Source organism: Typopeltis vanoorti, chromosome 9 (assembly GCF_054136105.1).
Source record: "Typopeltis vanoorti isolate ZY-2024b chromosome 9, IOZ_Tvanoo_1.0, whole genome shotgun sequence".
Lineage (NCBI taxonomy): Eukaryota > Metazoa > Arthropoda > Arachnida > Uropygi > Thelyphonidae > Typopeltis > Typopeltis vanoorti.
This window is the reverse complement of record NC_143557.1, coordinates 61,883,419-61,911,181: the sequence shown is the minus strand read 5'-3', so window position 1 is coordinate 61,911,181 and position 27,763 is coordinate 61,883,419. Positions and strand designations below refer to the sequence as shown.

Genomic DNA, 27,763 nt, shown 5'->3' with positions numbered 1-27,763 from the left:
GGGATAAAACGACAAGGTATAGATTACGTCCCGTGCTTAGATTCACTTAATCTCCCCTCTTAGAAATGAGATATAATACACATGGCTGGACCCAGGGGCGACCTAGTTATCAATGTTGAACCAGACTTAAGTCACTGAGGAAAATTTATGAACCTTCCTAGAGGGTAGCGTTGATGTGTTGTCTTGGAGAGGATTCTAAGCACTCGACACTCATTATGATGAAAAAAGGCCAGCCCGTACTTCGTTTATAACTGTAAATTTGGGTTTCTAAATTCACTTTTCATCTGGAATGTTGATATTAGAAAGTTGTGTTTATATACGTCAGTAATTGTTTTTCTGGTACAGACACAGAATATTTCAAAATTTATTTGCTTCTTGCATTCTTTTAGAGAAGTTTAGGCTATCTTTCCCTTAATGTTTCAATCCAGGGCTATATTCTGAAGGATTGAGAAGAAGAAAAAAAATTTTTTTTTTCATGTTAGCAGTTATGAAATATGATTAATACAAACTAATCAGCCTTTAAACTAATTATAATAAGAAATTTTACTTTCTGAATATTTTTAAAGATATATTAAAGATGAAGTTCACAGACCAGGTGTTATTTAGTTCTTTGAGTTTCTTTCACTTGGAATAGATAATTATTGTCCCCACTTAATAGCTTCAGCATGAATCAAGTGTTATCTGATCAATGACGGTGGAAAATTATAAAATGCATGATAGAATATTCACTAGCATCTACTGAATCTTTATGATAATTTGAGTGTTATTAGTAGCCAGTTAAATCAAGGCATAATCAAAATATTGAAATCCAAGTTATCTTGTATTGATTGATATACGAAAATTTGATTCAGACAATAAATAATTATAATTTATTGTCTGAATATTATTTGAGGAAGTCACGAAAGATTATCGAAGAACTTTATAAATATTATTTTAAAATTGAATACATTTATCAAAATTTGCAATGGATTGTCACTAAAGTTGAATATGCATTTTTTTTTTTTCGAGGAAGGACCCCCATAATTACTCAATGCTGTTTTTAGACACACACACGCACGAAGAACATAAAAACGGGCCATTATCATTGTAATGTACGCTAGAAATAAATCTTACATCCATCAATTCAGTGTTTGGTACAGTTTGAGGAGTCTGGATCATCTCGTGACAAAAAAAAGCATCGGGTATGTGAACGAAAGTTTGCAAGAGGTTCCAAAAGCATCCAGAAATAACTTATTTACTATAAAGTTTCAGATCTAATCCACAAGTATTAACGATAGCCGGGACAGACGCATTCCGACTGAAATCCGGAATTACTTTTATTCCTTGCTTTAGAATAACAACTTCGTTCTCAAGATTCCCTAGCCATCCAGAATTTGGGATCCTGCATAATATTCACTTTCCCTCTAAATTTTCCACTGGGTATAATTAGAACAGATGAGATTCTTTCTCTTATTGATACAAGAAGAATGTATAAAAACAAAGACCTAGCCAGGTATACAGAAACACATAACATCATCAAGAAAAAAATAAAAGAAGCCAAGGAAAATTGGATGAAAAATTTATGTACTGAAATTGAACTGCTTCAGAAACAACATGATAATTTCAATCTGTATAAGAAAATCAACGAAATTTCCGGAAAACTGAGGAAAAGCAAATAATGTCTCTAAGAGACGAAAATGGAAAAATAGTTCTAGAAGAAGAGAATAAAGCACAGATTTGGATAAAATATGTAACAGAACTTTTCAATGATACTAGACAGAAGCCTATAAATATAAAAGATAACATTCAAGGACCAGCAATCATGAAATGCGAAATAGAGAATGCTATACAAACAAGTAAAACAGGAAAAGCCAGTGGACCAGATGGTGTGCAAACAGAATTTTAAAATTAATCGAACCAGATAACATCAAACTTCTTGAAAAACTATTTAATAAAATATATGAAAGTGATGAATTTCCATCAGATTGGCTCAAATCTACATTTATCACTATCCCAAAGAAACCCAAAGCGAATTCCTGTGGTGACTTCAGACTTATTAGTCTAATGAGCCAAATATTAAAAATATTTTTGAAAGTAATTCAGAATCGCATTTATAGAAAAAGTGAAGAAACTCTAAGTAAAACACAATTCAGCTTTCGGAATGGTTTTGGTACTAGAGAGGCCCTTTTCTGTACCCAAATATTGATACAAAAATGCATAGAAAAACAGAAATCTGTCTTTATGTTTTATAGATTTTGAAAAAGCATTCGACAATGTCAGACACACCAACTTAATAGAAATCCTTCAACAAATAAGGCTAGACGAACAAGACATAAGACTAATAACAAATCTGTATTGGAATCAGTCAGCTACCGTTCAATTAGACAACATTACCACCAGTGATATTAACATCAAAAGAGGAGTGAGACAAGGATGTGTGCTCTCACCACTCCTGTTCAACATATATGCAGAGGTAATCTTTAAAAAAGCATTGGAAGAATGTCCAGAGGGAATCACAATAAATGGAAAGATTGTTAACAACCTACGATATGCAGATGACACCGTGCTAATTGCAGATAACATTATGGATCTCCAAAAACTCATTGACAGAGTATACATAGAAAGCCAAAGAATGGGAATAAATATAAACACCAACAAGACAAAATACATGATCATCAGCAAACATCCAGCCTCATCAATGAAACTGACACTCAATGGGAAAAATATTGATCAAGTGTCAAGATATAAATATCTTGGTTGCTGGCTTAATGAACGGTGGGATTCAGAAATAGATATAAAGACAAGGATTGAAGTTGCACGGCAGTCCTTCATGAAAATGAGAACACTATTCTGCAATAAAGACCTAAACATGGAAGTCAGATGCCGAATGCTGAAATGCTACGTGTGGTCTATTCTGCTCTATGGAGTTGAAACATGGACATTGAAGGCAACAACCATCAAGAAAATCGAAGCCTTTGAGATGTGGCTATACAGAAGAATGCTAAAGATATCATGGACAGAAAAAATTACCGATGAAGATGTCTTAAAATCCATTGGCAAAGCTAAACATCTTGTACAAATAATCAAGAAACGAAAAACATCATATCTTGGACACATCATGAGAAACAGCAAATACCAACTTCTACAAACTATTTTGGTAGGAAGAATTGATGGCAAAGGAACTAGAGGAAGAAAAAGAATATCATGGTTTGACAACATCAAGACGTGGACAGGAAAGAGCAGTGCACAACTGCTCAGATTAGCACAAGAGCGCGGTTTGTTCGCCAGGATGGTCGCTGACCTTCGATAGAAGATAGCACAATAAGAAGAAGATAATTAGAACTTAATTTGTGTTTACAAATAATCCATCCATTAGATGTTTTGATTAAGCTCTTCTATCCATATCTCAAATTCATTATATGTAGATGAGTGATTTCTTTTTTGCAAACTTAGAGAATAAAAAAAAATATATATACACTTTGTAATACACTGTGTATATTTGAATTAGAGATTTATTTACATTTCCCACAGAGAAGAACAATTTTAAGTTAGTGCAGTTAAGCTACAAATAGTGTTAGTAAATTTTTTTCCCCGCCATGCTGAACAAAAACTGCCGCAACATTATAATCGAATGCACTTATTGACACGAAATTCATTGTCTGCATCCACACGTAAAATCATTTGCTTGAATAAACAGTAATTGGATTTATGAAGACTGCGTGACGTCATTATGACGCACCTACAAAGAAAGCAGATAAGGAAGTCACTATGGATTTTGCCACCTGCCGTTTACTTCAGTAGGTAGTCTAGCGTTTATACGCAACACTAACTGCAGGACATGTAAAGTAATGCGACAACTATTTTGCGTTGTCAGCCGCCATATACCAACAAGTTATAAAGGGTAGACAGATGTAAGCAGTATTAAAAATGTTCCTTTAAAAAAAAAAAAGAAAAAAAAAGCCGTACGTGCTTAATTAATGTAGTGTTGGAGCCATTTTTAAGTTTCCATTACCGGTTACATTTTGAACTTAGTTAATAATAAAAATAGGTAGTATTTTAATCTATAAAGGAACAAAGGAAACCAGTTGAACCACTAGCTTTCTTCTCTTAACGATTTTTGTCATTGGTGCGAGAACACCATCTTTTTATTGAAGGCCTGGAGTGGCTTGTGCAATTTCTAGAGTAAGGTTCCTGGATTAATTCAACTCTTAACTTACCAATTGTACTAAATGCTATAAATTAGCGATCTCTCGGGAATCATTGAGGGAGGGCAGGGAATCAATACTGAATGAGATAATAAAACCGCATATTGAAGGAAAGGGAATATGAGAGGAAAGTTCGCTATATCTTTATCTTAAAAACAGTTTTTTCATTACACTCAATTTAATTTGTACATTTCGTAATCACCATTGGTACTTAAAGGCCTTTACGGACCATAATCGGCCAAGTATCCTTTGGCTTTTATAAGTTAAATTTATTAGGATTAGTTTTATTCCTGTATGTATCTTTTCTATGTAAATTGTGTGCGAACTTTAGCGCGACTTGCCCGTTTGCAGGCGAAAATCGAATTTCCGGGAGGAATTCCCCTTTCCCCATCCTTTCAAGAGATTGGCTAACGCACCTTCAGTTGTAAAGCTGTCATAATGGTTCTTTGGATCCTTAGACTGGATTCGAATCTAGATCTTGACAACAAAAGGACATCGTCGATACTGAATGAGCTATGGAGGCAGCTGATCGTAGGACAACTAGAAACATGGTCATATGCCGAAGTGACTCGCATGATCCATTTCTATATATTAAAAGCCAGCAATTCGTCTCCAGTATACCAGTTGACAATAGAGTATATGAATCTAGTATCATGCAATGGAAACAGATCTATTTTGAGTACTAACAGCTTGGATGTCTAAGTGGATCTGTGACCTTCTACTGCCATTGCTCTAACAGTGACATTTGGGTTATTATTATTATTATTATTACAGGCGACTCCAAGGAGTCCTTAGACTCATCGAGGGAGGCCCTAAACATCATGTCCATCACAACTATTTGACATTCACACAATATCTAACATACTTTGCCTTGAACTCATTCACTGTCATTCAGGCAGCTTATTCCACTCGTTCACCACTCTAAAAGTAAAAAACACAGCTCTAACACCATTACTAACCACACTCTTGCCCAGCTTCCATGGATGTCCCCTAGTCCTCTCACTACAAGTCCTGTTCTCAAAAATATCCTCTGAATTAATCCTATAGAAACCCTTCAGCAATTTCAATGTCTCAATCATATCTCCCCTTTTCCGCCTATCAACCAATTTCTGCAACCCACAAATCTTCAACCTTTTCTGTTTTCATAAGGTTCATTGCACAGACCTGCTATCATCTTGGTCACTCGCCTCTGGATCCTCTCAACCTCCTCCCCATCAAGAAGAAACCTAGGTGACCAGATCTGGGCACAGTAATCAAGATGGGGGTCTTATCAAGGCTCGATACAGAGGAACAATAACTTGCTTATCTCTACTCGTCAAAGTATTCTTCAGAATTCAAGTGATTTCATGAGCTGATTTAGCCACTTTTGCGATGTGTCCCCTAAACTCCAACTCCCTATCCACCAACACTCCCAAGTCCCTGGCCTCATCAATCTCCTGGAGTGCAGTTCCACCAATGTGATATACTGTTGCTAATCTTTTTACCCCAAAATGCATAACCTTACATTTTGCCACACTAAATTGACATCCATTCTCCTTAGCCCAGACCTCCAATCTATCCAAATCATCCTGCAAAATTTTGACATCTTCTGCATTCACTATTGCCCTACCCAACTTAGCATCATCAGCAAACAAATGAACCATTCCTCTTAGATCCTTCCCTATATCGTTAATGAACAATTTAAACAGCAGTGGTCCAAGAACAGAACCCTGCGGCACACCACTAGTCACAGGCCGTCTTTTGGACTCTACTCCCGAGTAAACTACTCTCTGGTATCTCTCCATCAACCACCCTCCTATCCATCTCACCAACCCTATATCCATTCCCATATATTGCAGTTTACTGATTAGAATTCCATGTGGTATCCTGTCAAAGGCCTTAGCCAGGTTCAGCAGTATAACTATAAACCCATTACCTTTATCCAGTTCAGCCGTCACTGTGTTATAAAACCTTAGCAAGTTACTGAGGCATGATCTACCCTTCACAAAATCATGCTGTCCCCTATACTGTATCTCATTTTCATCAATCCTTCATTGATAATGTGCATAGTTCTGCTCATATCCATCTTGACTGCAGAAACATTGTATATATTAGGAATACTAGAGCAACTCATTGGATAATCTCATTTTTTTATGCATTCCATGTATTACTATGACGCTTATTTCTTACACATCCAATATGGAAATATTGTGAATGTATTTTTCACACACATGCACAAAGAAGCGGTGGCAACAGTATTTGGAATTTGTGAAGTTGTACTTCTGGTTAAGCTGACATTGTAAGTACTGAATATCTGCTTGCTGCAAACGCTTGAGTTCAGAATTTGAATTGTGTGACAGGTAATTTTCCCAGTTACAGTCACGCAACCATTCAAGTGCGTGACTGTGACTGCGCCAAAAAACGAGTGATTTTTATCTGTGTGAACTGCTGAAGAAGCAAGTGCTTGCTGACAAAATGATTTTTAGCTACTAGCGATATACAATACTGATGAAATTTGGATAGTGTGTGTATTACAGACCAATATTAATTCCAAAAATAATTAAGGTCCAAATTCTACATCCTTTAAGTGTGATTTTATGAAATATCAATCCGCCTCCTTTATTCGATGAAGGAATTAAGCTGAACACAGCTTGCTACATTTTAATTATTAAATTTAATTAATAGGAGAACAGGAGTACTTTGTAAAAACAGCCTTCCACAAAAGCATCATTTCTCCCCCCACCATCTGCCACTCTTATCCTTCGCAAACATCCCTATGGATGACATAATTCAACAAATTTCTATCACAATTATAGTTATTTCTTAGATTTCTTCAGCTGGCCTGAGAAATCACTTGAACTGAACTAAAATAAATGGGTACATATATGAAAGGTAGGCTAGTTTTGATTGGAGACTCTCTTGCAAGTCATGTCTCAACTGATTTCTTCAATTGCTTTAATTAATGTTGTTTGTGTTGCCACAAGAATACAAACTAATAGGGAGAGAAAAAAAAAAAAAGAAAAAAGCAAAAAGGAGGGAGAAGAAAGTAAAATGCCACAGACATCATGGTATTGTCCAGTTGCTTTCGGCCATTTCTTTGCTGACTGTTTTACCTACTTCGTGTAAGAAAATACGTGACATTATCTAATAATGACAGTAACAACAATAATAGCCATACATCTCTTATGAAAAAAGGGGAGGCTGATTGACATTTACAAGCAGTTACTTATTATTTTTTTAACCACTAGTAAATTTGTACTGAGGATGGGCTATGGATTTTTTTGTAATTATATTTATTTTTATGTAGTTCAGAAACCTTGCCCGAGAAACCAAACACATAACTTTTTCAAGCCACTCAGGTCTCTAATAAGTGGTGTGATGGTTTCACAAAAGGCAATGAAATTTATCTAAAGACATGATGCATCCATGACTAGGTTCAAACCTACAGCAGCCTGTTTGTTGGAGAGCATATACACTAATCACTTGGCCTCCAAAATTCGAGTATTACCATAACAGCCACCATCCCTTACACCACATCAATAAAAACAATATCTGAAAAGTAGTTTTTTCTAAATTTCAGCCAACTTATCTTTTTGACATTTATGTCTTTAGGGATGAAGCAAGATGCTTTTCATATTCCCCATTATCCGTTGCGGTTACAGTGAGGGTAAAATTTATGAGCAGTTTGCTCGCCCTGAATGGGCATGGAGATTATGCATCGATAGCTTTTGGTCTTCTATGCTTGAATATGTTTGTTGTCTCGTATGCTGCAGCTTGCTGAACCAAATCGTTGGGGTGTATGGACGTCTTTAGGAAGAACTTAGATGCTAAGGATTGTAGGAAAAAGAAAATATAGGGAATATTTGTATCTCCATGAAGTTGAATGTTTCTAACATACCATGGGGCATTCAGAATCATTCTCAAGCACTTGTTCTGTACTCGTTGTATTTTGATAATGTTAGTATTAGAGGTGTGGCTCCAGGCTGGAGAGGCATAGGTGATTATAGGACGAATCATCATCTGGTATAGTTGCAATTTGATTCTGTTGCTGAGCTTGCTATTTCTATTAATTAACAGATCTGTGCGATGGCTTTAGATGCCTTTGCACACGTAAACTTTATGTGTTGGTTGAAAGATAGCTTTTTGTCGAGAATTACACCCAGGTATTTTGTTTCTATCTGCCAGGGAATTTTAGTATTGAATAGTAACACATCTCCTGCAGGAGATATTGGCCTTTTTGAGAAAAGAATGGCTGAGCTTTTTTGGGGGTTGACTTCCAATCTCCATTTGGAGAACCAACCCTCCAGCTTTAGAAGGTTTTCTTGAAGCTTTCTAGTAATGAAATGGGGTCGGAGAGATCTGGTTAGTATTGCTGTATCGTCCGCATACAGGGCCAAAATGGAAGACATGGGATTGTGCAGGATGTCTGACATGTATATAGAAAACAGCAATGGAGCTAGTAGGGAACTTATCTTTTTAGTATTTGGGTTTCTTTTCATATAAAATGTATTTTTTTTAAATTTTCCTTGATAACAAATACAATGCATATTTTTCTTACCTTTAAACTTATTTCCATTTTTGCCACATTCCCTGGAAACACATTTTACTTGCCACCATTTTCCAAACAAAAAAAATCCATGATCAAAAATTCATATACCAGTTCTCTCTCTCCCTTCACCCTATGAGCGCGCACGTGCGCACGCACGCACACGCACGCACGCACGCACACACACACACACACACACACACACACACACACACACACACACACACACACACACACACACACACAGAGGGAGAGAGAGAGCAATAATTTGGTATAAACTATGTACTAACATGTATGTTTCTGTCATATCATTCCACAAATCTGAAGGCTGTTTAGATGGCATTTCTTTAATATGTCCTTACTATCCTTCCAGAGACAGTTGATATCACCAGTCACTTTTTTCTGATGCAAAATCTCTTAATTCTTCCACTTGTTGCAAGAAAAAAAGTTAATTAAATCTGTCCCATTTATCAAAAATCAAAATATGTTTTTTTTTTTTTTGATACTCTTAATGCTAAATTAATTTGTGGAGACTACAATGACTTCATATGAATAGAAACTTATCTGCGCAGGGTTGGTGGGGAAAAAAAGATCAGACAGGAACATATCCTATTTAAATTTAAATGATATAAGGATAAGGAATTTTGCCTCTTTACAAGGCCTTGATACAACCTCATCTCTACTACTGTCTCAGATCTGGTCTCCAGCTTTCCGAAGTGATGCAGATACAGTGGAGAGGGTGCAGAGGAGAGTTTAAGGATGATATCAGGTCTGTGGAAAATGTTGATATGAGAACAGATCGAGAATATGTAGATCTGACGCTAACAAATTGAAGAAAGATAGTTGATGTGATAGAAACTGACGAACTTCTAAAGGATCATACAGGATACCATTAGGTGTAATTTTTAATATAATGGAGGGTAGGGAAGAGTACAAGAGTTCATCCATGGAAGTTAGGAATGAATGTAGACAAGAAAGAGGTGAGAGCTAGATTCTTCTTCTTTCATACAGCAGTATACAACTGGAATAGCATGCCTTTAGAGGTGGTGTAGTCCTTTAAGAATGTAGGTAACGTCTATGATTTCAGCAGAAGGTATGACAACTGGTGATGTGTGGCCATCCTCGATATCTCCCTGGAGGTATCCGGTAATATTGATACTAATAAGTTTATTCATTAAATTACATATGTATATTGAGTATCTGTTTTGTAACTTGTGTTATTTGATTGGTAGCCATTTCATCAAGGGTAACAGCATGAGCTGATTCCATATTCTATTTGGTCTGCCCATCCATAGAACAGCTAGTCCACAAAATGATGCCAATATTGGATATAGAAGTTTTTATATTAAATATATCTTTTGTATCACTCGACATCTAACTTGAATAGTTTGTGACTTTAATTGCCCTGTATAAAAGTTATTTTGCAATAGTATTCACACATGATATGAATATTACTCTTAATATTTCTTTTTCATCATTTTTCTTGTGTATAAAGAAAGAATTGAACTGGATGTCCTGTGATGTAACTTTAATTACTTTACATGAAAGCTATTTAAAATAGTAATATATATGATATGGATTAATATTACTTTCAATTCTTTGCTCGCACCATTTTCTTGTGTATGGAAAGAATGACACATATCTGAATTTTATCATTCATGACATTCCCTTCAACTTTACTCACTGTTCAGGATGTCAGATTCATACTATGAATTAATGACTCCTGGATCATACTGAACCTCAGTACAGAGTCTTGATGGAATACTAATAAAAATTAAGCTAGCAAAGTAGCCATGGGATTCTCAGTTTGTAAACAGAACAACCTCTGCTTTTCCACATTTTGGGTATATTTTTAAAACAATTTTTTTTTCCCCAATTTAACGGCTTCAGCCATTTGTTGTATGAATTATTATTATAATATAATCAGATTAAAGGGATTAAACTGCTTTTTCATTAAATGCAATAAATCCATTTTAAGACTGCAGTCATATATGTTTATATGAGGAACAACAGCACTAGAACTACTCTGTCAATACCCTGGAAACTGTATAAAACTGCACAAGAAGGTGTGAGTAGGGAGTGAGAAGCAGGTTTTTTTTTGTGCAGAGTTGTAAATGATTGGAATGCCTTGCCTGAGAGTGTGGTGTCTGCAGGGAGTTTGAATGTGTTCAAAGCACAGTATGATGAGCTGTGTGTGTGTGTGTGTGTGCAATAAAAGGACTTCCCAGATGAGTCTTTGACTCCATGAGGTCTTGTGTAGTAATAATAATAATAATAAACAGTGCTTTTTGCATTTCACTGTATTAGTTTCAAAATTTTCTGGGCATTTCAGATATGAGAGGGGGCCCTTATAAAATATCAAATATGTCGTTAGTACTATTTGCATATTCTACAATTGTTTTCAGAATCCTCATTTTTTTGTAATTGTTATTCATGGTGTAATGAATAATAATTTGCAATTGTTATTCATTACACCATGGTTATGGGCTAAAGCATCTTTATATGAAAAGGATGTAAATGCAGAGTTTTTTACATTTTATATATAAAGTAATGAAAGATTAGTGAATGATGTTAAGACTTGTTTTACTTTAATCCACCCGATTATATGTTATTAACTTCATTATTCTGAACTAAATGTTATTAGCTATGTTTTGAATTGACGGAAACAGCTTCTGATAGTGTCGTAATTTTGATCTTAAGAGCCACTTGAGGGCGCTGATGAACTTCACTCAGTCGTTTCAGTCGGCACTCGTCCAAAACCACGCTAGTGTGTACGCTGCCAGTGTCAACAATAGTGGTGGTAGTGAAAGTTTGTGTACATTAACTGCTTCTTTGGTATTATGGAAACGGATATTAGAATTAGTAAGAACACCAAACCTGAATATAAGGATGATAATTATTTCAAGAGAGTACGGGTGAGTATTAGATTTTTTTTAAAGTGAATTATATTTTCTGATTAACTTTATAAATATAATTACAGCCATAGTATGAAATACACGACTTCAAAAATTCATCGCTAAGAGCGAGTCTTTAAGAGTTGGCTCACCTTTGGCTATTTTATATATAAATATATATACACATGTACATACGTATACAACAAAGTGTTATAGTAATCGCTGCAGGCGAGAATAGAAACGAAGGTGAAAGCTGTCTACAGCTAGCTGCAGGCAACTGTAGTTTTAATAGCTGTTGTGGTCTACTACACTTGGTTCATCAGTCGATAAATTTTATATTTGCATTTATTGTCTAAGTAATCATATGTTATCAGGGAAGAATTTGGAGTTTAATTAAGTGTGCGAAGGTATTCCTTGCTGTTTTGAATGATCTGCAACATGTGTATCCTAAAATTGTTGTTTCCAGTAGCTGGTGACGCAGTCACCAGCAATAATATTATTAATGTGAGTCTGCAATAAACTAAATGTCTTGTATGTGAAAGTAGCATTAACACAAAACACTTGGTATTAGAACTGGCGTAATTACCCTGTAGTTGTGAGGAATAGCTGACCAGGTCCATTGAAAGTGCTCAGGGGGGAGGGGATTTACAAAAACCGAACGGTTCTCCGGCCGACGCTAAGTTTCCTGGCGACATCGACAGCGTATTATAATAGTAACTTTTTGTATATCGACATATTTTAATTAGTTAATTGATGGGGTGTTATTTACAATTTTCTAAATTTCCGCCTTCCGCAAATTTTATTAAAAAGGCACCAATTAAAATTGGTCCCTTTTTAATAAAATTTGGCTTTCGACTCTTTAGCTAAGTGAGCAAGTGTTGATAGGGATGACCAATCCAGAGTTTTCAAACTCACTGAATGCTGGTGCGCGCGCGCGTTCGGCTGTGGGAGAAGGAACTGTGTACAATACTTTCAGGTCATTATGTTCAGATATGTTAAAACCTAACACTAGTACTATTTCCTATTGATTAGTGTGAAATACTTTATTAAAGAAAATATGGCACCAGAATACCCCGAGGACGTGTCATTCTCTAAGTTGCTGCTTATGGTCTTGTGGGAATTTTTTTCTTTAGATTCTAAAAACAGAATTTTTAGATTCTGTACATGGTTATGGAAGTTCACAGTGTTATTGAGTCTTGTGATGACTTCATTTGACCACCAGCTCATATCTATTAAAATTGTTCATAACTTTCCTTTGAAATCTTACAAAACTACTACACGATTACTGACAGTTTTGGGATGTGTTGCTTCAATTAAGCTGATATTCATTGTACTTGGCTCTTGCTTCAAGCCTTGTGGATATAGTACCTATATCTACAAGTGATGTCTAAATGTCTGCACCACAGCAGTACTATCTATAACTATCCACATTGGTGTGTGTGGTTCTGTGCACATCTAGTACTCCAGTATTAGCTTATAGATTGTTATATAGTAGTTGTTGCAGGCCTTGCTGCAAATTCACTTCATGATTGTCTGTATGGATCACGTACATTGTATTTCCAGTACTGTTTCAAAACTGTTATACATTGCTCAGATGTAAACAATATCTGGTTTTGCCTTATTTGATTTATGTATCATACACAGTCATTTTACAATGCCTTGGCATTAATTGACTGATAGTGCATACCACCCAGAAAATGCATGTGGCATATGTTAACATATTAATATTTATTTGTAAGTATAAATAACTGTTCAACCATTTAGTCTGTGAATGTATGAAGCCAATTCCTGTCTTTCATTTCATCTGTTCTCTGGAAGAATGTACTTATGCATCGAGTGTTACCAAGAACCTCAACATCTAGTTGTTTAAACAGGAACATCAATGGATTGCTTCTCTCTCCCCCCCCCCCCCCTTTTCTCCTTTACATGTATGGCACTAATGTTATAAGTTATATTATGTTACCCACACCTTTTGTCGGAAGTGATGGTCAAAACAAGCTCATATTTATGTTGGTATGTTCTGCATAAGGGATAATGGGCTTTCCGAATTATTTATCCTTTGCAAACTTAGCTTTCCCCCCTTCAATGATTGAACTATAACTACTACCTAGTGCTTCACAAAGGCTGTCTTTATTTGTAAATGTTAACACATCTAAGTTTACATTTACAAATTTTTATTAGCTTCATTAAACCAAGAAACTGAAACTTTCCATTGTTAACTGGATGGTCAGCTGCATTCACTTAAACTGTAGTAGCTGTAATCTTAAAACTAGATGAAAAATTTAGTTTTATTGTATATTGTCTGATTTAAGATTTGCATTTGGTTAGTCCTGCATATAAATTTTATACACTTTTTCATTCAAGAATAGGATAACTAGTCTGTTAGCAGGAGCAGAGCTCCTTCATGTATACAAGCAAACCATACTGAGAACTCATCAGTTGATAAACAAAATCATTCACTCTATCCTCTATCCTATCAGTTAACTGACCAACAGATAAATAATTGAGAGATCACTGTAATATCTGAGAATTGCACTTTAAATTTTTTTCTAAAATTTTAGAATACCATGCAAGACATTTGTAAATCATTACCAAATTTTAATGATCAAAAATAATAAGTCATTTTGTCTTTCAGCTTGTGGTACAAAATCAGTAAGCTTGCTACCAGTCATGATGAAAGTCAGATTCTCTTTATTTTATAATCACTGTAATTACATTTGGATTAACAAATTACTACACTGCAAACTTTATGGAGTTGTGCATTACGCGGCCGCAAACCATTGCTACAAATTTATCATGAGGCGTGTTCAGTCATGTTCTGTTCTTAGAGCTAAGAGCTAACAGAAATTCTTTCTGCCTGGAGATAGGGAGATTTCTTTTCTTCTTTTTTTTTTTTAATGGCACTCATTGCTCTAATGACTTCCAGGTTAAAAAAATATGGCTGCATTAGGTATATAAAAACAGTCCATCCTGGAGAAGAGAAGACAATTGAATTAGCTGAATGGAATACAAAAAAATTTGTATTTAATTTTGTAAAATACAAAAAAAAGATGGCAGGAATCTTTATATGGGGTTTTTTCAATTGCATTTTATTATAAAAATATTGTCTGATATTTGAAATGTTTGGGTTGTTCTGACTTATCGTTGTGTTCTCTGAAATGTTTAATGTGCCTTTTCATTTAAAAACACAGATCTAAAAATATGTTGTACCAGATTTAGTATAGTTACCCATTTGAAATGAGGTTCATTTGCTATGATACATAAGTTTGACATATATCCAGCCATTTGTGCTAACCAATTGCTATTATGGTGTCCCTTCAGTCTGGTTTGTAGATTATTTGTAACTGTTATGCAATTATCAAGGAAAGTTGAGTTTATCAATTATGATAAACTGTATGTGAATCTGTATATCACATAATAATGTGAAACATTAGCATGTCACTTTAATTAATCATTATAGTTTTACTAGAAAAGATCAGAGGTGAGTTTTGCAAATTCTTTTTGGATTAGTTTGATGCTGTCTTACACTGTTCTATCAGCACATAAACATATATGGTCATCATTATTATTATTAACATCTGACCTCCATGGAGTCAGAGACTCATTGGAGGGTACACACTATTGCACATAGTGCTCATCCAACTTTGCCTTAAACTGATTAAGTGCATCTACATTCACAACACACTCAAGCAATGTATTCCACTCGCCAACCATTCTCCATGCAAAGAACCTTTTCTTCACTCCTCTGCTCACACCCTCTTTATACAATTTCCAGCAATGGCATCTTGTTCTACCCACTCTCCTATTATAGAAAAAAACCTAAGCAGGTTTTTTCTGATGGATAAAGACTACATTTATTGTTTTCATCTCTTGTATAGATGTGTAAGTTATTTGTATAAATTTCATGTTTTAATGATGTGTAAATTTTAAAAAAGCAGTATGCAGTTTCTGCCATGGTCAGCCAGATTTAGTCCATGACTAGAAATCAGTAATTAAGTGCACCTGATTAATTACCTGCCTGTTCATGTGATTTATTGAGTTCATAGTATAGCAGAAAAACATCAGATAGCATCAAATATTTCATTGAAAATCGATTCCTTTTGTTGCATCTAGTTGCTTTTAATATTTAACTTTTGATGTAGTAAGTTATTGCTGTGCCAAGGGAAACAGATCTTGAGAGTGACACTTATATTATGAAATACTGCATTTGAGCATTAGAATATAGCATAAAAGAGAAATGTACTTATAAATGGAATAATAATTTTTTGATTTACATAATTTTGATTTAGTGCTTCTTCTGAAGATACATGAATATTCTTAATTGAAGTCATATCAGTTTTTCACTTTAATGTAGTTACATAGCCACTAACAGACAATGTATTGGACAACTGCATGACATTTAAGACAGAGAAACTGTTTAAGCCATTGCAGTGGTGATCAGGATAACTTGCATAGGAGAGTGGAAGTGGGTACACTTTTCTTCAGCATCCTGTTCATCTTAATTGTGTATAGGTTTAGTTTAATAGCAGGGTGCTCCTATACATAAGCTTGCTATTAAACTTACTAGTAATACAAATGAGGAACTTACATGAATCAATTAGAATTAGTAGAGTTGAGTATTCTTCAAAAGGTTTCAAAAGACCTCTGCTTTCAGTCTTTCATGATCACTTTCATATAGTTCCACACTTCATTTTAATCCATACCTATCCATTTTCTAGGCTAATTAATGATCAATTCACAGTCATATTGTTCGATGTTATCAAATTCGGCTTTTCCCTCAGTCATATATAATGTCTGAGATAGTTATTCCTTAATGAGCTTAGTGTTGAGTATTTAGATAATCTTTTTGTTGAATTCTCCCCCCATCAAAATGAGTGCATAGTTTATCTTGAATATACATTTATTATTATTATTATTATTTTTTTTTTTTAGATATTTGCTTATTGCATATGTTTAAAACATGGTTTGTATTTACATCTGCACATTATGAACTCCATTTGTAACACATCTAAATTTCCCAAGAAAATCCAAGTTTCTCCCAAACTGGGATTTCTACATTAGCAAACAATTAATCTGAACACTCACATTTTAAAGAAAAATTTTAATTTTGCACGAAAATAAGTAAGAAACTCCAACTTTACGGAATAATTTATATGATCCTCTATTCCTAATAAGTTCATCAGTTTGCTTAGGCATGGACTCTACCAACATAGAACACATTTTTCTTATTTCTAAATCTCTAAATCATACTTTTATAATAGGTTGTATTAAGTTATCCTTCGTATCACAATTTAATTTTCCTAGTCTTTTTGACTATTGTCCACAAATTTTCTATTGGGTTAATGTCAGGAGAATTACCTGGCCACTGCAACAATTGCATGTTGTGATTTTTGAGATTCTTGAAACTCTTTCACTTTGTTTCAAGTGTGGCATGGAGTGAGATCTGTTGGAAAATGAGTTCTTTGTCTTTCTGGATCTGTGGGACCACTCTTTTCTTCAATATTTATGTATTGGTCACTTTCATCATGCCATTAACAGGCACAAGTGATCTTGGACCATCATGTCTAAAACAACCCCAGAATATCTTTTTAACTGGGTGTTTAGGAGCTTGTTGAAAGTGGGCAAGAGAAGTTTTCTCAGCTGCTGATTTGTGAACATAAGCTACTTGCCCTCGGACGAAGAAATTCTCTCATATCTTAGAATATGGCCTCCTTCCACCCTTCAACAGTCCCGTATTTGTACACTTTTTTCCCCCACTGGAGCCTCTTTCTGCATAGCCTTTGTCAACGGCTTTTTTGGTCTATTGGCGGTACTTCCTGCTTCCAGTATCTTCACGGAGTGGTCAGAAACATTAATCCCACTAGCTTCCAAGTCTCTAAGTCTACAGCAGACAATTTTGGATTAATTTTGCTTTTCCTAATTCGTAAATGATCCTGAGTAAGTGTGGTTTTCCTTTTTCACCCACATTTTCCTTTTCTCTCAGGAAAAAAAAAAGGTATCTGTCTCCCTAAACTACTTTAAAATTTCATTAACCGTACCCAAACCAACACTACACTTGTTGGCAATTTGTCTTTGAGTCATGAATGTGTGCTGAGAAAGAATACATATTTTTGAACAGTTTCTTGGATATGTTGTGGCAGAGTGGTTAAGGCAGTGGACTCGAAATCCATTGGAGTTTCCCCACACAGGTTCGAATCCTGTCGACTGTGATTTGTGTACTTTTTGCCAGCCTGGTTGGCCAAGTGGTTAGTGCATCCACTCTCCAGCCAAAAGGCTGCTAGTTCGAATCCTGTCCTGGGCATATATGTTTGTGATTGTCTGTGAAAATATTAGTGATCATGGTGGGTAGATGATGATGGCAGTTTCGGTTTGCTGTAGTTGGTGGATTGAGTGATGGAGACAGAGAGCTGTGGAGTGGGTGCCCTCCCCTTGATGAGTCTTTGGACTCCTTGGTGGCATCATGTAATAATAATAATAATGTATCCATATTATAGCTACTCAAAATGAATAAAACGCTACAAATGTCAACTTGTTTACATTCTTAAAAATGCACAACACTATTAATGAACATCATGCAGACAGCCAAAACACACAGCACTCAACCAAAATAGTGAACTGAAACAAAAACCAAACCAAAAACTTCATGAAAATGAGGCTTGTTTGAATTAATTAGTTTGCTACTGTAAATGTACAGGTTGAAGATTTGTGGGTTGCAGAAACTAGTTGATAGGTGGAAAAGGGAAGATATGATTGAGACATTCAAATTGCTAAAAGGATTCTATAAGATTAATTCAGAGGATATTTTTGAGATCAGGACTGGTGGTGGGAGAACTAGGGGACACCTATGGAAACTGGGCAAGAGTGTGGTTAGCAGGGGTGTTAGAGCTGGGTTCTTTACTTTTAGAGTGGTAAATGAGTGGAATAAGCTGCCAGAGTCAGTTGTGGGTGCTATGACAGTGAGCGAGTTCAAGGCAAGGTATGATAGATACTGTGAGAATGCCAAATAGTTGTGTGGACATGGAGTTTAGGTCCTCCCTCGATGAGTCTAAGGACTCCCTGGAGTAACCCGAAATAATAATAATAATAAATCAAATTTTAGTGTTTTTTTTTTTAGAATTTTATTCTCAGAATTTGAAATAATGGCATAGTCCTTAATTGTGCAAAAAGGTTTTTTTGCTAATTTCAAAATGACTTATTTAGTTATTAAGTTGCAAATTTGTAAATCGTGGAGAATATGTTACAAAACAGTTGCATATTTCTTTAAAGTTTTCACAACATTGTGTATAATGTATATTTTCACCTGTAAAATCAAGCAATTTACATAAAATATGACTTATAAGCATTTGCATTTATTATCTACTGAAATCATAAGAGAACTTGTATGATTTTTCAAAGCAAGTTAAATATTTCACTTAGTACGTATAATGGAGAAAGAGAACACCTTTCTTTTTCACATATAGCAATAGCATGTGGTAGTTCATGTTGCATATCTGTTCAGATTATCAACTGTAGCATGACTCTACAGTTTTGTTGTAATTAAGAAATAGTACTTTAATGATAATAAAAGTTCAGTTAGGAATTGATAGTTTCAGGGCCGGTCTGAGAGTATCTGATGCCCCTAGGCAAAGAAAATTTAGGCACCCCTATACGCTGTCTCTCTCTATATATTTTGTCATACTCGCGCAAGCACATGTACACCTACACATGTGAATATTTATAAAAATAATAAATAAAGAAATAGAGAAAGATGAAAATAATGTAGGATCATCAGTGAACACCAGGACAGCTTGACTTATTTCAGTTTTTTATTATTAATCAAGGTTTTACTAATTTTTTTCAAAGGTTGTAATTTTTTCCCGAACTATGTAGCAAAATCTCCTGCCCTGAAGTCTTAGCACCCCTAGGCGATTGCCTAGGTTAACCTAATGATAAAACCGGACCTGAATAGTTATAAGCTAGCAAAGTCACACGTGATGCAAGATATTGCATTGTGTTAAGAGTTGTGCGATTAAAAAGATAATATTAAGTATTCCCTGACAATATTAGCTCAAGGTTTTGTGGATGTGCAGCAGGGTATTTTTGATGTCGTTATCATATTCTGATATAGATCCTCAAAGGATATGTAGTTGGTATTCTGATAATATAACAGTTAAGTTTACTTTATTACTCACTTTCTATCAACAGTTTTTCAAATTAATCTGTTATTTGTTATTCTTGTGTTTAGGTCTTTCCAGGCACTGCTAGTGTTTTCCTATTTTTTTTTATTTCATTGTATTCATTTATTTATAATGTGAACTGCTTTAATCTACTTTGGTCTTCTTGTGGATCTTATTCCTACCACTGCACACCTGTTCGCTTTTTCTCCCATTTTGTGTAAGTGACATGCTGATGTTGTCAAGTACTTATGTCTGTTATAAATATGAAACCCTCTCAAAATTAATCCTCACAGCTGTTTTATTTTGGTCTCTCTCATTCTCTCTCTTTGAGTCTATATAAATGCTCATCTGACTGAGCTGTACTGGTTTTGTTGTTTCTGTTGTAAATTTCCATGTTTAATTTGCCATCATCACTACAAATTATGATTAAATAGCTGAAATGTTTTACTTGTTTTGTAGATTTACCATAAGAATTCAATAATTTTTATTCAATAACTATTATTCAATAGTTCTTCACATTCCTAGCTATCTTTTAAATTTGTCTTTTATTGCTGATTTTGATGATAGTTTTTCTTAGTAGGTATTCACTTTAATCAAAGAGGTCTGAAAATGTGTAGTAGATTTATTTAGCATTTTTGGCGTCACAAAGTAAAGAAATGACTTAATATCTCTTGCAGTGGGTAGGGTTCCTAAGGAGCAGAAAGAATGCAAAATAGTACCAGTCTACAGGAATGGTTATAGGATGGACGTTTCCAATTATAGACCAGTCTGTATAACTGTGGTTGTGGTCAAGATGTTGGAGAGATTGGTTAGGAATAGAATATAGGAGTGGGTTGATGGACATAGCATTCCTTATGATGGTCAGCATGGATTTGTAAAGTGTAGATTTTGTTTTAGCAATTTACTTGCATTTTATGATAGGGTAATGTATGTGTTAGATAAAGGAGAATCATATACAGTGATTCTTGGATATTGCAAAAGCAAAGTTTGATAGATTACCACATAAGTTGGTTTTACAAGCTGTAGAGAATGGAAATAAATAGTATATCAGTTAGATGGATTGGAAATTGGCTCTCTGAATGATAACTTGTTTGTAAATGATATAACATGTGGACTCACTAGGGATCTTCAGTTGTTTGCTAATGATGCAATGTTGGGAAGAATTATAAGTAGCACTGCTGATGTTAATTCCCTTCACGAAGATTTGACTAGAGTGTTGTTATAGTTTTAATATCAATAAGTGCAAGGTGTTGCATTTTGGATTTCAGAAATATAAGGCTGTGCAACAGTGCCGTACTGCAGGAAGTGGATGAGATCGGATTTGGAAGTGATGATTGATAGTAGACTGAAGTTTAGAGGGCATATTGCTAGTGTTGCAAAAGCTGCACATCATAGTGATGATATGATAAGAAGTACTCTAACATGTAGGGATAAGGAAGTAGTTGTGCCACTGTATAAACCACTGGTCAGACTACACTTGCACTGTTGTGTTCAAATCTAGTCACCTGATTTTCAGTGTCATGTGAAGACATTGCAGAAGGTTCAGAGGTGAGTGACTAATACAATATCAGGACTGCTGGTTATGGAGAGAGGTTGAAAAAATGTGGATTGCAGAGTTTAGTAGATAGGAGAAAAAGAGTTGATATGATAGAGACATTTAGGTTAGTGAGAATTTTATTGGATTAATCCAGATGAGATTATAAAAAGAATAGATGGTGAGAGGGGGATGTGAGAATGATTTTTAACATGGAGAATTGAGTGAATGGAATGCATTACCAGAATGTGTTGTTAATGCAAGTAGTGTTAAGGATTTTAAGATTTGGTATGATAAATATATTGTCAGTTGAATTAACCTCCCATGATGAGTCTGCTGACTCCATAGAGAGTGCAATAATAATAATATCTGATTTTTGTTATCAGGTTTAATGTCCATTTCCTTTATAGTAGATGGTGTTTTAACTTGATAGCTGATTTTATATTAAATCATGTTCTTGTCCAGATCTTATTTCTAACTGCTGACATACAACTTAAGTATAGGCTTCATATTGCTTTGTCTGATGCCTTGTTTACACAGAATCATATTTTTGAACAGTTTCTTTTGGCATCTTGTATACACACCTTATCCATACCTACTGATACAGTACTTAAATGAAGATTCTTGTTATTTTTATGATTTATCGAATTTCTTAATTTTAAAATTCTGATCCTGGCAAATACCTGTTTAGCTAAATTAATTTATGGACTCAGCAAGGAAATTATTTTACCTTATTAATAGTTTTATTCCCTTTGTATAGATGGTTCTTATGAGAGCTTTCTTCCAATTATTTGAAACTCTGCCTTCTGAACAGCTTTCTAAATTATACAGTGAAGTTGGCAAAAATTTTTATCATCAGATCTCTGGAGTCAAGAGGCTCATCAAGAGAGTTGGGAGGTGTCCAACTCATACACACAGCTCATCATTTTCCTGACTTGAAAGCATTCACTGTCTTCTTTTCACTCACTACAATTTCGGGCAGTGTATTCCAATCACCCACCACTCTCCATGCAAAAAGACCTACTCTTCAGTCTTCTTTAAACAGCTTCCAGGAGATGACCTCTTGTTTTCCTGCTGTCTCTAGTCATTCTATGAAAAATCCCACCCATGTTAATCTGTTAATTATCTTTACCAACTTATTTCGTGATTGTGTCCCCCTCCTCCTATCCACTAGCCTCTGCAATTTGCATTCTCTCAATCTGTCCTCATATTTGATATTCTGGAGACCCAAAATTGAAGATCCAAAAGTCTTCCATAATATCTGAAGACTATGCAACAACTCTTCATCCTTTTTGAAATCCAGGTGACCAAATATGCACACAGTATGGAGCAATGGAATCAGAACATTCTTACATCTACATGTCAGTGTTCTCGACATCTTTGCTATAATCTTCTGTGTTACCCTCACAATTTTAGCCAAATGTGCCTGAAATATCAAGTCCCTATCCATCATCAGCTCCAGATCTTTCATCTCTTCCACCTCCTCCAAGATATCAATCTCATACTCTCCATTCCATCTTTGTTTCCCAGATCTTAATATCTTACTTTGTTACATTGAACTGGTAGCTCCACACACTCACCCATTCCCCTGGCCTATTCATGTCCTCTTGCAACATCTATTCTACTCTTCATACCGGTCCCCAACTTTGCATCATCTGTAAACAACTGTGTATATATATATATGTGTATATATATATATATATATATATATATATATATATATCACTTTTTACACTGAATGTCCAACTTGTCTAAAGTAAGAAAGGTGGCAGTCACAAGGAACTTGATAGATGCCAGGAAGAGAGATGGGATGAGGATTTATCTTTAGATGATGGAACCATGATGATAGTTGAAAGGAATGAACATAGTCACTAAATTATTATTATTCCTATTATTTTTTTTTCAGGATTCTTGAGATTGGTCTTGAGACGTCAGAAACGTATAGGATATGAACCCTTTATATTGTTTCATTGCTGCTTGAGCTACACTTATAGGAATCAGAAATATGTCAGTCTATTCTGAGATGCCATTCAGGTACAATGTTTGATGTCCAGAAGTTATTGTTGTAGCTGTTGTGGATTATTATTATTTCATATGATGATACAACGACAGTGAGCCCCTTTTACGGGGAGGTACAGCGCCATCTCAATCCCCCCCCCCCCCCATTTTATCTCGGCGCAAGAACGGCATAGCTAACGAATCAGGCCTATGGCTGGGGAGAGACCGTTTCTTAAGTATTTCTGACTGTAATCCTTGTGGGTGTTCACGGGATCGGTTGCCTGTTCTGGGGGACGAAAAACCCCTACCTCCGTATGAAACCTTCGTCGACAGAGGCCAGATAGAGGTTCCTCACTTCACGGACAGGAATCGAACCCAGGTCTTTCCAGCCAAAGGGCTTTGTATGTACTGGCTGAGCTACGGAGGCTGTTGTTGTGGATTTTCTTGTTGAGCATATAATATGAGCCTGATGTTACAGATTTTTGTATGATTCCAGTCTTTTGAGAAGGATAGTGAGCAGATTGCTATTGAATGTTTGAATACCCAACTTTGGTGACTTCATCTATTATTGAGCTAAACTCATTAATAGATGAAGTCACCAGTCTTGATGGAGGCACTGTAGACAAACTTAAAGCTTGGGGTCCTAGCAAAATAAGTTTTGTGATTTGCCTAAAATCCACAGGTAAGGCATTCCTCTTCGTCTCATTGTGGCTTATATCGATTCTCTCACATTCGCATTGCTGAGTTTTTAGTCCGTTTATTAATCTCAAATTGGCAATTCCCATTCTTTCATAAAAAGAAAATCTTCTGATTTCCTAGATAAAGTGAGAAATCTATCCCTTTAACTTATAAACTTATGGCGAGCTTCGATATCGAATCCTTATTCATTAATGTGCCTCTGGAAGATTCCCTTCATGTTGGAGGTTTAATGAAATATTTGCAGTACTAGGAAATTATTATTAAAAACTAATTTTAATGCTTTAATGGCTGGAAGGGCAGATTGATCATAGTCCTAATTGCAGATGTAAGATTTGTGTTCTAAAAGTCTCTGATCTGCCTGTCTCTCCGAAGTAAGCCAACTTGCAGGAACAAAGTACTTTACAAACTCCAGGCAGAGAGAGAGAAAGGAGGGAGCTAATCTTTGGTAGAACGGATAAGGGTAGCAAGTTTCCGGTGGGGTTTAAAAACTGTGTAGAGGTTGTACTTTTTGCCTCCAAACACCGTGTGTTTTAAGCCTTAACACACGGAAGATTTCCTTCATCTGCTCTCAAAGCCTTTCTGCCAGATATAGTCAGAAATTATTCGACTTTGTCATCTACTCATTTGTTAGAACAGAATTTACAGACAAGCTGAAGGGACTCATATGGGGGAGTCCACTTTCACTCCTGCCCCTGCCCAATTTTATCTACAACATCTAGAAATCATGTTCTCCTCCATGCAGGCTCAGCTTTTGTTTTGAGTACATTCATCAGTGATGGCTTTGCCATATGACCTTACAATGAAGATACTCTAATCAATTTCACGATGGAAATTGAAAAAGAAAATAAACTAGCTTTCCTAGATATTTTACTCTCCCGCTCCTCTTCAGAAATTACCTCCGTTTATCAAAAACCCACCTTTGCTGAACGCTTCCTTCATCAAGAATATGTTCGCCATCCTTCTCAAAAGACTAGAATCATAAAAACTGTTACATTGGGTTCATGATATATGCCCTAATCCACAACAGTTAAAACAAGAACTTCCGGACATCAAACATTGTATCTGAATCATCTCAGAACGGACGATATGACATATTTCTGATTCCCATAAGCGTAGCTCAAGCAATAATGAAATAATATGAAAGGTTCCTATCCTATACATTTCTACATTTCTGGCATTATTGTACACATTTTCTTGAAAGGTACATTGGCCTCTCATTCTTTCGACTGCACCACGGAGGAGATTTCTGTAGGATTTGTTTCCTGTTTTGCTATTTAGATCTTCAACAAGAACCAGCCTTACCTTTTAATTTGTCACTTGTAATTTTTTACTCAAAATTCCTCTACTTTTTTTTTTTTTCTCTACGAGAACCATAACTACAAATAACTTTCATTGTCCGCATCACCTGTATTTGAAATTGCTTGTCATTGAAACGCTTAACCTGCATGTTTAATGTTGATCTTATACAATGACCCATAAGTCACAAAGGAGTTTAAAATAAGTGGTTTTTCATAACTAATAAAAAAAAAAACCTCCAGGTTCTGTATTTAATTATAACAAAAATAATAAAAATAAAAAAGTTATTAAATGTTTGAACCCTTCATGACTTATGGGCCACCCTGTAGTTGTTTAGAAGTATCTCACCTGTCTTAGTTTTCTTCATTTCAGTAATAGCAATTATGTCAACATAGTTAGTTCTGTACTGGCTTTTTTATGTTGGTCTGTAACTGCAATAATATAATTAATTATATTGAATAATATAACTAATATTTTAATTATATTATGACCTAAAATAAAGATGCTTTATTATTTAAGCAAAAAAAAAAAAAAAAAAAAATATATATATATATATATATATATATATATATACACACACACATTGTAATCACTATTTGAACACGCACGATTATTTTATACACAGTGTGCCCGTTAAGTGACGAGATTGATTTTTTACAGGACAGCCTTTGAATAAAAGTAACAAACGTGCTTATAGTTTACCGCTAGTGTTGTAATTGCAGGTGCAACTTTTGAGTCGGGTGACGCAGCAGTTTTCGTGTGGCAACCGTTGAAGTAAGAGTATGAGTGGAGCGTGTCAGAAGTTGCGTCATGGAGCGAAGAGCCATGATAAAATTTTACTCTAAATTAGGAAAAACTGCTACAGAAGCATACCAAGACCTAAAAAAAAAAAAAAGTTTACGGCGATGACTGTCTGAGCCATGCACTGGTGTTCTGCTGGTTTTAAACTTTCAAAGAAGAGAAGGAGTCTGCGGAGGATGAACCACGCCATGGACGGCCAGTTTCTGCACGAACAAATGAAAATGTGGTGAAAGCTAGGGAAATTGTTGCCCATGATAGGCGAATAACCACTAGGCTACTCGCTCTACAGCTTAGTGTCGGTAAGGAAACGGCCAGATTAATATTAGAGATTTGTTAAAGAGAAAGATTTATTCCAGGTTTGTGCCGCACACACCTTGTCACGAAGTGAGAAACTGCCTGTGAAGCAGTTTCTGGCTTCGAAGTCGATCTGTGTGATTGAAATCCCTTCTCCCACTTTTTTTTTTTTAAACCAGATTTGGCTTCCGCAGACGTTTGCTCTTCCCATAGATGAAGCGCGCATTGAAAAGCACACTTTATCTTTGGGAAGGGGAAAGATGAAGAGCCTTGTAAGGGGAGCGCTTCAGCTTCATTGAGGACTTATAGCAAGGTCTTCAGGACTTCTACCGTGCTGTACGACAGATGTAGATGTTGTGTGGACTTGGAGGAAGATTATTTTGAATCTGTGTAATTGACAATTCCAAATATAGTTCTTTTGTTTTGATATAATTGTCTCATTATTTAACGGGAACACTGTATGTATCCTCAAGGAGTATACAGGATACCGTGGCTGTACTACATTATTACTTGCTTACTATCAGCAGTTTTCCTCGAGATTGGTCTGTTATTTGTCAGATCTTTCATTTCGTTATTTTAAGGCACTTCTAACTGCATCAGTCCAATTAGATTTAGTCTTCTTCCTCTGGATTTATTTCCTGTCATTCTTTCATTAAAACACTTGTTTTGCTACTCTTTCCACTTTAGCTCTGCTTGCATACCAATAATATAATTCCTAATATCTCATTCCCCCCCCCCTTTTTTTTTTTTTTTTAATGCTGTTTGATGCCATCTTTTCATTCAGCTGTGGTATCCAGTCTTGAAGTTAAATTATTGAAGTTAAAATGGATTTAATGGGTCTAATTCCTCTTTCATTGCGAATGTATTCATCTGGTTCTTACTATACCAGCGTTCTTATTCTTTTATGCATTTCCATGTTTAATATGTCATTATTACTAATAAAATGTGCTTAAATAGCTGACATTGCGATTTCCCATTTGTGTGTTAATAATAATACGGTTGCCTTATGTAAAAAAAAAAAAAAAAAAACACGTTTACATAAAAATTTTGACGTGTAGGAAGTGTACAGATGCAATATTGCATCTCTACACTCAAAATGAATGATTGTCAAGAAGGCACTTGTTACTTATGATGTGATAATACAAATTCTGACAGGTTTATGAAGATAATATTGAAGAAAATTACTGTAAATGTGGAAACAAGTGACAGAAGTTTTTATGGGTTCTCTAAAACCATTCGCTATCAGTTTAACGGTAACAATATACATATGTATATTGTTACCGTAATGTATATTGTATATGGATATTACATAATGTATATGGATATGTATATGGTTATTAATAATGTATATGGATATTACAAACAGCTTGCTTCAAGCTTTT

At 35.2% G+C, this 27,763-nt stretch overlaps 1 protein-coding gene across 2 annotated transcripts in view; it reads left to right on the top strand.

Moving 5' to 3' along the window:
* Rhp (GTP-Rho-binding protein rhophilin) overlaps positions 1-27,763 on the top strand; it is a 288,568-nt gene that overhangs the window by 22,204 nt on the left and 238,601 nt on the right. Inside the window, exon 2 of one of the 2 annotated variants that reach the window (XM_090398531.1) lies at positions 11,410-11,624. The exons of the other annotated variant lie outside the window; for it this stretch is intronic. Within the exon in view, the coding sequence (XP_090254657.1) occupies positions 11,550-11,624 (75 nt within the window). The 5' untranslated portion in view covers positions 11,410-11,549. The remainder of the gene's footprint in view (positions 1-11,409; positions 11,625-27,763) is intronic. 2 annotated transcript variants of the gene reach the window in all.